The sequence below is a fragment of the Elephas maximus genome, chromosome 21 (assembly GCF_024166365.1).
Source record: "Elephas maximus indicus isolate mEleMax1 chromosome 21, mEleMax1 primary haplotype, whole genome shotgun sequence".
NCBI lineage: Eukaryota > Metazoa > Chordata > Mammalia > Proboscidea > Elephantidae > Elephas > Elephas maximus.
Window position 1 is genome coordinate 59,803,578 of NC_064839.1, and position 11,214 is coordinate 59,814,791.

At 39.9% G+C, this 11,214-nt stretch overlaps 1 protein-coding gene and 1 pseudogene across 1 annotated transcript; one reads left to right on the forward strand and one right to left on the reverse strand.

Annotated features, from left to right (window-relative positions):
* Positions 1-1,467: 1,467 nt before the first annotated feature.
* Positions 1,468-2,803, forward strand: LOC126064626 (tripartite motif-containing protein 75-like; annotated as a pseudogene).
* A 6,023-nt stretch (positions 2,804-8,826) lies between these two features.
* LOC126064627 (putative tripartite motif-containing protein 61) lies at positions 8,827-10,738 on the reverse strand. The gene is made up of 2 exons (XM_049863811.1): positions 10,252-10,738; positions 8,827-8,855 (listed from the first exon to the last, which is right to left on the reverse strand). Exons 1-2 carry the CDS (start codon positions 10,736-10,738, stop codon positions 8,827-8,829), a joined length of 516 nt encoding a protein of 171 aa, XP_049719768.1.
* Positions 10,739-11,214: the final 476 nt, after the last annotated feature.

An 11,214-nucleotide genomic window follows, 5' to 3' on the forward strand; every position in this document is an offset into this window, starting at 1 on the left:
TTTTACATGAATTCTTTAAGGCATACCATTTATTTATATGTTTGACAAAATAAAAGTTTCTAGATTTCAATCAAGCATAGAAAAGCCTTCCCCAGTGAGATTAAAAATATTCTTCTGTAATTTATTCTCATACTCTATGGATTATTTATTTATTTATTTATGCTATTAACTGACAAGTAAACAAAAAAAAAGCACAAGTGTGTAATGTGATATCCACCATCTAGTTGTGCATAGGGTCGCCAAGAGTCACAACAGATTCATCGGCATCTAACAACAACAGCCAACACTTTAAAATTTAACACTTTCGCTTTCACTTATAGTCCTCATACAGTGAAACCCAGATTGCCTTAATTCAGTCTATGTTTAAAATGATTTAATGAACCAGGCCTTTTAAAGGTAGCCAATTTTTTCCTCCTAGTTTATTTGTCTGGGTTCATCTTATGTTGGATGTGCTGAGCTCCAAGCTTTATTCCTTGAGTCCTGATAGTTGGCTGAAGCTCTACAAAGTCTTGTAGCCTCAATTCAGAATCAGTAATTGCCTCTTGGGGAGAGCTAAACCGCCTGGGCTTCCCATCACTTCCCTGCACCTTGTCCCTGCAAATCCTCACTAGTTAGCAGGTTACCAATAATTCAATGAGCAGTTGTGAGTGTGTATGTATGTATTTGTGTTTCTCAGCTTTATTTTATTTTGAAACCCAGATCTCACATATCTTTTTGAGCGCCATGTGAGTTTTCCTGGTTGGCATCATTCTTTAAGTAAATCTAATTTAATCCAGGGTTTGGTACTTAAAGCTTAATATATCAAGCAATTAAGATGCTTAGATAAAAGAGAAGTAGACTTTGGTCTATTATGAATTTGATGGTATCAGAAATAGCTGTTGTTTAAACCAAAAACTACCTAATGCCTTTCTAATAGATTTCACAAGATTAAAATGATTGATCTTGGGATTTTCATCCTTGTTTACATGATTCTGTTAGAGTCAAGGGTCTTAAATAACTTTACCTAGATTCCCCAGATAATAGGTACACAAAGAGTGGTATCTAACCCAGGATAGGGTATCTAGTCCCAAGGACTAGACCCAGCAGCCAGTTTCAGTGTACCTGATTTGGGAATAAGTGGATTGAAAGGGTAGAGAAAAGAATTGGTGGCATTCAGCAGGGCCACAAAGACTTTTTTTTTAATTTTAAGTGAAGAAATATTTTCTCATCCTCAGGAACAAATAGGCACCTTCAGGTTGTGACTGGATTCTGACCGAGAGAAGTGATTAGCATGGCTTCGTATTCTCTGGGCTGCCAAAGGGCTGGACGACTAGTTGCCCAACTAATCTGTGATCAGCAGCTGATTGTGAAGAGTACTCCTACTGACACAAATGTCTACAACAGAGGCCCAGCAACCTCATAGGATTTCATAGCTTGGATACCTTCTGAAGAAAAGCGTTCTCAGTCCTAGCCTTCATTCACAGCCTAATGGAGGTCACAGCAGCCCTGGCAAGAATTCAGGCAGAAGCCAACTGCCCCATCTGTCTGGATTACTTTAGAGACCCTGTTACCATCAAATGAGGGCACAACTTCTGTCGCTCCTGCATCCAGCAGTCCTGGGAGGGTCGACAGGACAGGTTCCCTTGCCCTGAGTGCCGCCACCCATGCCTACAGTGGCACCTCGGGAGCAAAACCCAGCTGGGACATATAGCTGAAATTGCCAAGCTACTCCATATCACCAGGAGCAAGAGGAAGAGGGAGGAAGAGACATGCTTGTGCGAGAAGCACAATCAGATACTCACCCACTTCTGTGAGGAAGACCTGGAGGTGTTGTGTCCCCTGTGCACGCAGCTCCCAGACCACCAGGATCACTACTTGAGGTCCATAGAGGAGGCTGCCTCTCATCACAGGAAAAGGCTCATGAGTTACATGGAGCCCCTGAAGAAACAGATGGAACATTTTCAAAAACTGGTAACTACCCAAGACAGAGAACCATTCGAACTGAGAAAAAAGGTGGAAAAGCAGAGGAAAGAATTATTCTCTGAATTTGAGCACCTGAACAAGTTTTTAGACCGTGAGCGTGAAGAAGCTCTCTCCAGGTTAGCTCGTGAAGAGAAGCACATTCAACAGAAACTAAATGCAAACACAGCAGCATTTTCAGAGTACATTCCCACACTCAACAATCTACTAAAGGAGGTGGCAGAGAAGGGTGTAATGTCAGAAGTGAAACTGCTAACAGATATTAAGAGCATCCAGGATCGTTGTGAAAGCCTCAACCCCCCAGTGCTCTATTCCTTCCAGCTAACGAAGGAAGAATGCAGCCTTCCTCCACAGTATTCGGCTCTACAAAAAATTATACAGAAATTTAAAGAAGATGTGACACTGGACCCCGAAACAGCACATTGAAATTTGTTTGTCTCTGCAGATAAAAAATCTGTCACATTTGTGAAGAAAACACAAAGACTTCCTCCTAATCCAAAGAGATTCAAGTTTGACCCAGTTGTCCTGGGTTGTGAAGAGTTCAGTTCTGGTAGACATTACTGGGAGGTGGAAGTGGGTGAGAAGCCTGAATGGTCTGTGGGGCTTTGTAAAGACTCCCTTTCCAGAAAGGCAAAGAGGCCCCCGGCAGGGCGGAAGAGATGCTGGGCAATTCAGCTGTGCAATGGTAACATAGTTACTGGGTGAGATTTCATTTTACTGTTTGAATGACAGATTTCATATCTTTTCTTTCACTGATAGATTTTCTGAAATCCTGAAGCCTTATTTCTGTATTGGACGTGATTCTCAACCTCTCACAATCTGTGCTGTCAGAGATTATGAATGATAAACTATCTGGGACGCTGTCACATTGCTTGATTTTATTCCTGCAATTCATGGTATATCATGGTTGTATATCATACAACTATCACTTAATATAGCACTGATGATTTTTTCTTTTTTTAAATACTCCTAAACTTTAACACATGAAGAAGGTTGTTTTATCTCATTTAGTTTCTTTGGTGACAGGGATGTTGTGGGGACTAATATTTTGTGGGAATTAACTATAAACTGTTTCTGAAATTCTAAGATTGGAGTGTATGAAAATGTAACCGTGTAACTTCCGTAAATACATTTTGTGTATACACACACACATACACACACACATGTTATTTATGATACGTTGCTGTGGATATAATTCTGACTCCAAATACCAGCAGTGTCACCCATGGTGGACAGGTTTCAGGAGAGCTTCCAGACTAAAACAGACTAGGATGAAGGACCTGGTATGGAGTTGCACCTGAGATAGGGTAGGAGAATGGGGCTGCTCTCCCAGGGGGCCTGGAAGGCTGAGCTGAAGCCTAGTGCCTAGCAACCTTCATCCAGAATCCCAGGAGTGTGAACAACATCCAGAGTCTGGAGGGCAGGGCCATTGTCTAAATGGTCTCAGAGAACAGAGGATTATATTCCGTCCTTGAGATCTAATGTAATGTGTTCTGCTGACTTGCTTGGTGCCTGTTATCCCTTCCTTCCCTTGAAGTTTTCCCATTTTTAATGGAAATGTCTACCTTGTGCCTGATAAACCATTGTGCTTTGGAAGCAGATATCTTGTATACTAGGTTTCACACAGGAAGAGGAATTTTGCCCCAGGATGGAATTTGGCCTTGGAATTGTTTTAAAACTTTTGGGATGATATGATATGATGGGAGGAATGTATTTTACTGGGGCAAGGGGATGTATTTTGGGATGAGAGGATGGAAAGTTATGGATGGAAATATGTATCCCAAAAATGTGTGTCAGTTTGGTTGGGCCATGATCCCCTGTATTGTGTAGTACTATTTGTGGTATTTCTGTTATAGCAGCACTGGATACCTAAGACAGCCCTGCTGATCCAGGCTGTGCTATATATGAATAAGAAATAGGTAATTTTTCTTTTTTTTTGAACAGCTGAGATTACCACAGCACAGCCATCCCGATAATGAAGAAGTTACCCTTATCTTAATGAAATGGATTCTCAGAAATTCCTGGTAACCTTCCTCAAATTATAGCAATATGCAAAAAATACAGAGGTGTGAAAAGTAAAACTATCCATTAGCAGAAATTGTAAACAACACACATATAGGCTGCCATGCACAGGCATTTGTTAAAGCAGTGGCAGTTTAACACAATGTAACGCAACACAATATTATGGATTGAATCGTTTCCCTCTAAAATAGGCGCTGTAATGCTAACCCCCATACCTGTGGATATAATCTAGTTTTGGAATAGGGTTTTGTTATTTTAATGAAGCCATATCAGTGTGTGTGTATGTGGGGGGGGGGTATCACCTAAAACTAATCAATAAAACAAAAATCAAATCAAACCAGTTGTCTTTGAGTCAATTCCATTTCATGACCACCCCATGTGTTGCAGAATAGAATTCTCCGTAATCACCACTGAGTTATAAAAATGAGCAGATTAAACACAGAAGCAACCACAAATCCACAAATGGGTTGAAGGTAGATGCCACATCAAGATCCTCAAGGAACACTGGGGTTGCATAGGCTGAAAGATGCAAGTATCTTTCCCCAGTGCCCACAGATAGAGTATTCCCCTAAATCTGGTGCCCTGCATTTGGTCTTTTTGTTTCTGGAACTATGAGAAAATTAATTCCTGTTCTTGAAAGTCACACACTTGTGGTATTTCTGTTACGGCAGCACTGGGAAACTAAGACACACAGATAAGCAGTATTTTGTGGTAGCATGTGGACATGGTTTTATATAATATGATGAGAGAAAAAGAATACATATAGATTTAGAAAAAAATGTGTATAAATAGAGATAAAATGAAAAGCAGAATATAATAGTCTTTGTACAGTAGACTTTTGTTACTTGCTTAGGTTGTACTCCTGGCCACTACTTCACAGGATATGATCTGTATTTTGGCAGTGTTAGCTTCCAACAACATTTCAAGTGTCTTACAGTTTCAGCTCAGTTGACCACTTCTTTCCTGGTTACTTTTTGGACAAGAGTTTATCAGCCCTTGCCATAGGTTCATGGTTATCACCATATTCTAGTCACATTCCATTCATTGTATCCTTCCCACCTTTGCATAGCCATCCTCTTTAAATGGTGGTTTCTTAAATAAGAATGTAAACATTTCATGGCTTTAAATAGATCTCTATTTCTCCAAAATTAAAAGAAATAAATAACTCTTTTATTTATATTAGAAACCGTGGGATGTGTAATTTGCTTAAGAAACTGGTGAATTCATACAAATGGAGATGACTTGAATTGTGTATCCTGAAAAGATGAGTTGAATGAAGTCCTCACACCTGAGCCTGTGAATGTGACCTTATTCGTAAATACGGTCTTTCATGACAGTTTACAGAGAGGTCTCAGCTAGAGGTATAGAGTGGAGTTTGTCAAAACATAGTAAAGCACTGCCATTGTAGTCGATGAAGCTGAAAGAGACATGGAAGGATGCTCCCTTAGCGCCAGCAGAGAGAGCACATAGGCCTACTGACGCCCTGAATTTGGACTTCAAACTTCCATATCTGTGAGAAAATAAATTTCTGTCCTTTAAAGGTACCTATGTTGTGGTATTTTTGTTATGACCCTCTAGGGGACTAAAACACATTGTTCAGATATTAATGCTCTGAAGACTGATTTGATGTAACGGTGCCTGTTAATAAAAACAAAGTACATGTCAGGTATTATTGTTCTGGGGGCTGTCATTTCCTTAGTCTATAATGTGCTGCAGAAACTAGATGCAATATCTCTATCCTGAAATACAGAAACCTGATTATATCACCCATCACACTCCCTTTTAAACAATTGGTTCCACATTAAATATATTTTTTGGACCGAGAGATTTAGAAAACCAATGTCGTTTCTCGAACCTCTAAAACGGAACCACGTTACTGAAACTGATTTCAACATTATGTCAGTGATCTGGGGTCCAAGTTCATTGAAATGGTTTATGTCCAAACATTTAGTTCTCTTGATATGTCAGGAAATTAATCTTCTTGACAGGTTTCCACTGTACCATCTCAGTCATCTTAACAGGTTACTTTCCTGCCACCTCATCACATTTGGGCAATTTTCTGGTCTCTTTCTGTGGCTAGTTGAAAACACTGAGCTGTCCACTCAGTTGACACCAGTGGTTCTTCACCCTAAGGCTTCCAGGTAGAACAGGCTCTACCACACAATTATATTTTTCATTAAACTGCATTGATAACAAAGGAAACAGCCACGGTGGCAGTGGAATTAGACTTGATAGAAAAATCTAGGGGTGAGGATAGGTGTTATACCCATTGCTACAGATGCTGAAAACTGTTATATCTGCAGCTCTAACTCAGGTTTCCTCCCCAATCACATAAATTTGAGTCACAAATCTATTCAGTTATTCCTTAGGCTGACATTGCATGATGTCTCAGTAGATGTGAGACACCAAATTAGAATCTGGAATGCAAAGATGCCATCTAAAGTCCCCACCATCAGAGAACTGACAATCCAGAAAATAGAGAAGCAAACTGCATGATATGTGGATTTCCTCCAAGTGGATGGCTGTCCATTCAGGAGATAGGATGCAGCCTTCCTTCAATGGGCAGAAATAAAACCTAGATTCTTGTAATTTTCCAGTAATCATTACAGTCTCATTCACCATGACATTTTAAGAAATTGAAATGACATAGATGAAGTTGTCAAAAACTCACAGTTTATAGTAGAGCGCAGTGATGCTCTTTTTCCAGACCATCAGCTCTCATTCCTCTCCAGCATAACCATTCTTAAGTTTCTCTTGTTTTCTTCCACAAACAACCTATGTACATACAAATATAGAAACTCATTTTTATTTCTGTGTTCATTTTCAAGAAAAGCATACTACATGCAGTGTTTTGCACTTACTCCATTTCAGTTCGGTATATGTAGAGACTTTTTAAAATCCTCTTTATAAGTCTATTTTATCTATTTTAAGCATTCTTTGCCCATTCAATGTAAAGGTAAATGAGGAATATTTGTGGTATATGTTTTTGAAGAATCAGTAGTGCAATTTGTTAATTTATTTAATTATTTTAATTTTAGAACTGCAAATAATTTGCAGCAGGTTCCCAAATCTTCCTTATAAGAGATGGGGAATGACAATTTCAATAGTGTGGATAATTATAAAAAGAGGGACAAAACTGTCTTTGAATCGTGCTTTTGGTTTTCTACATAAAAAGTTCTCACCAAATCCCAGGTCACCTTGATTTGTTACTACATAATCTATTGAAATTTTCAAATTTTGTGTTTGAAATTTAGGTCTATGGTCCACTTTGAGTTAATTTATGTGAAAAAGGTAAGCTCTTTGTCTAGACTCATTTTTTTGTAGGTGCATGTCTCATTGTTCTTGCACTATTTATTTAAAAGACTGTGCTTTCTTCATTGAATTGTTTTTGTTCCTTTGTCAAAGACGATTGACTACATTTCTGTGGGTCTGTATCTGTGATGTCTATTCTGTCCACTGATCTATGCCTTCAGCAATACCACACTGTCTTGATCACTACAGCTTTATAATAAGTCTTGAAGTCACATTGTGTCAGTTCTCCAATTTTGTTCTTCTTCAGGATTGTGTTGGCTATTCTACTTCTACTTTGCCTTTACATGTAAACTTTAGTATCAGTTTGTCAATATCCACAAAATAACTCTCTGAGACTTTGATCAGGTTTGCATTGAATTTATAGAGGAAATGGGGAAGAATTGACATTGTCATATTGTCTCCCTATCCATGAACACGGAATACTTCTACGTCAGGCCAGGGTTTGAGGTCATGAACAAAACACACAGATCACACTAAGGCAGAATAGAAGAGATAATAGAACAAGGAGAGCTTCACTAACAGGCACTGGTTACTGTGGTCAGTTAGTCACTTCCCATGGTTGATGAAGGACAGGTGTTATGGACTGAATGGTGTCCCATGAAAATATGCATTGTAAATCCTAGCCTCTATGCCTGTGGTTATAAACCAAATTGGGAATGGGTTTTCTTTATTGTTACTGAGATAGGATTGGTGTAGCATGTGTCTCGAGTCAATCTCTAACACGATATATGGCTCGAGTCAATCTCTAACACGATACAAAAGGAGCAAATTGAGCAGGCAGAAACGGGGGAAGATAGATGCCAAGCCACATAGAGACCTCCAAGGAACAAGCCAATAGAAGCTGAAGAGACAAAGACCTTCCCCCATAGGCTACAGAGAGAGAAAGCCTTCCCCTAGAGCCGACATTCTGAATTCAGACTTCTAGCCTCTTAAACACCAAGAAAATAAACTTCTGTTTTTAAAACCTTGTGGTATTTCTGTTATTGCAACATTAGATAACTAAGACAGCAGGTCTGATGTCCACAACCCTCTTGTCATACAGGTAAACTCCATTCCCTCCCTGCTGGGGACAGATACAGAATTGGGGTAGACCTGGTGCCATATGCTGCCCACACATGAGCAGAACACAGAAAGCTACTCTCTGTCGAGAACTGGGAGGCAGGTTTCTATCCTAAGAAATGGGAAAGGGAGACTCATTCACTTCTCAACATCTGCTATCAGCAAATGTTCTGGACACAAGGGCTCTGAGTAGGCAGCCCATATTAGGAGGCACAGACCATTTTCCCATCACTCTCCATTTATTGGGATCTCCTTTGTTTTCATACTTTAGAGTTTTGTCCTTTTCCTCATAAATCTTATACATATTTTGGGAGATTTCTACTTAAGCATTTAAAATTTTAGTGCTAATGTAAATGGTGTTGTGTTTTTTATTTCAAATTTGCACACAATGGAGTACTGATCAGCAATAAAAGGAATGAATGATCATGCTACTTGAAAGATCAGGAGTTAAAGAAGACAATCTGAAAAAGCTACTTACTGCATCATTCGAAATATATGACATTCTGGAATAGACAGTTAAAAGATCAGTGATAGCCAGGAATTCAGAAAGAGAGAGGGAGAGGGAAGAACAAGTGGAGCACAAGGCATTTTTAAGGTAGTGTAACTATTCTGTATTTTGCTGTAATGCTGGACACATGACATTATGCACTTGTCAAAACCCGTAAGACTGTACAATCTAAAGGTCACCACTAATGTAAACTATAGACTTTAGTTAATAATGATGAACAAGTATGTTTATGAACTGTAACCAATGTGTCACATGAATGCAACATGCTAATAATAATAGAGACAGTATGTGGATGGAAGGGGGGGCATGTGGGATTTCTCTCTAATGTCTGCACAATTTTTCTGTAAACTTAAGAGTGCTCTAAAAAATAGTCTATTAAAAAAAACAAATCAGCTGTAAAACAACAAAAACGGAGTGAAACCCTTTATTATAAATGCTCTCCATGATCATAGGAAAAAATATAGCTACATACAAAATGATATCCCAGGAGTTTCATCATTCATTTCTCACAATACGTATTGCAAGAGAATTTGAAGACGGTCCAATAGAGAAATAGGGTATAAGTTTTTCTGTAGTCATTACAGTGGAAGTACAAAAATGTGATTTATTATTCAAATTGTAGAATGAAATCTCTCCCAATTCATAGCCCAGAAAAACACCAATCCGTGTGAGGTCTACTGACTCCCATGCAGCAAGTTTACTATTCCAGAGCTCAATTTGCCAGCATCCATTATTTGGAGAAGGTGATGTAACTGCATTTCTAGGGAATGATTCTTTACACACACCTAAGGACCAATCACCTGTCCCTCTTACTTCTACCTGCCAAAAATGTCTGCCACTATCAAATCCCTCAGAACTCAAGACAGATGGGTAAACATTAAATTCCCAGGGACTCTGAGGACAGTTTGGCTTCATCATTCTATACATCACAGTTTTTCTACCTTCTGAGACAATAAGATTGGAGTGGGCAGTTTCGGGATCTAGTATCAAATTTACCTGAAATATGCTGATCATATTTTGCAGACCAAAATATTGTGGAGGGAGACTGCAATGCTCCCTCTTTAGCTCATATGAAAACACTGCTGGGGGTTTTAGGAGTTCATACCTGTTGTGGATGCTTCCAATATCTGTCAGTAAGTCCAGGTCTTCCTGCACACACTTCTCTGTTATTTCACTTAACAGATTTTTTAGTATGGAAGTATGGTCTGAAATTTGGATTCTGTTTGCAATTAGTTTTTTGTTAATATCCTCCTCCTCTTTTAGGAGCCTAACATGAATTTCTGCCTGATCCTTTTCCAAGAAATGTATTAATTGTTGAAATTCTGAGTGTAAGTCACCCTTCTGATTTTCTACTTTGCACTTCAATTTCACTACTTTTGAGACTGCCGTACCTAACCCATTTTCGGCATCCCCAACATGCTTCCTCAGGGACTCAATGTAGCTTTTGAGCTTTCTCCTGTGACTTGATGCAGCTTGCTCAATGGGCATCAGGAGGTGATCCTGGTGGTTGGAGGAGATTCTGCACTGGGGACATAGTAGCTCCAGGTCCTTCTCACAGAATAGGGAAAGCTCCTGGTTGTGCTTCTCACACAGGGGTTTCTCTTCCTGGCGTTTCCTCTTGCTCCTCCTGGTGGGAAGTTGCTTAACAATATCAATCATGTTACATAATTGAGTGTTCCTTCTGAGGCTTCCATCGGGACATTGTTGGAGGCAGACTGGACAGGGGAAGTAGTCCTGTAGATCAATCCAGTACTGTTGGATGCAGGAGCAACAGAAGTTGTGGCCGCAGTCAATGGTCACAGGGTCTTTCAGATAATCCAGGCAAATGGGGCAGCTAGCCTCTGTGAGGAGGTTGCCCAGTGAGACGGCAAAGGCCATTGTGCAGTGAGGGCTTCAATGTAAGGGAGCACTCTTCAACACAGCCTAGTTTTCTGGGAGCTAAGGAAAGTGAGAAAATGATGACTTAGGGTTTTTTGTTTCTTGTGAGGGTTAAGTAAGATAAGGGCTGTTCAGGGCATTGGGGATATCAGGCCTCAGGGTTCTTATCCCTCCACTCATCCCAACTATACAAAAAACTGTTTGTCACTGAGACACCCTGGAAGGTGATTCCACACTTGGCTTCAGGTCAGCCACCTCCAGGCACTTGTCAGGCATAGATATTTGTCACCCCTTCTCTGATTCCGGAAAACCTGGTGGCATAGTGGTTAAGAGCTACAGCTGGTAACCAAAAGGTCGGCCAATGGAATCCACCAGGCACTCCTTGGAAACCCTATGGAGGCAGTCCTACTGTGTTCTATAGTGTCACTATGAGTCGGAATCCACCCGACCGCAACGGGTTTCGCGTTTTTTTGTTT

Bases quoted from the DNA above. Each gene is read 5' to 3' on its own strand.
- LOC126064627 (XM_049863811.1), bottom strand. From the start codon at position 10,738: ATGGCCTTTGCCGTCTCACTGGGCAACCTCCTCACAGAGGCTAGCTGC. The intron at 8,856-10,251 runs GTACGGCAGTCT...TGTCTATTCCAG, and splicing joins GGATGCCGAAAATGGGTTAG to AATGTCATATATTTCGAATG.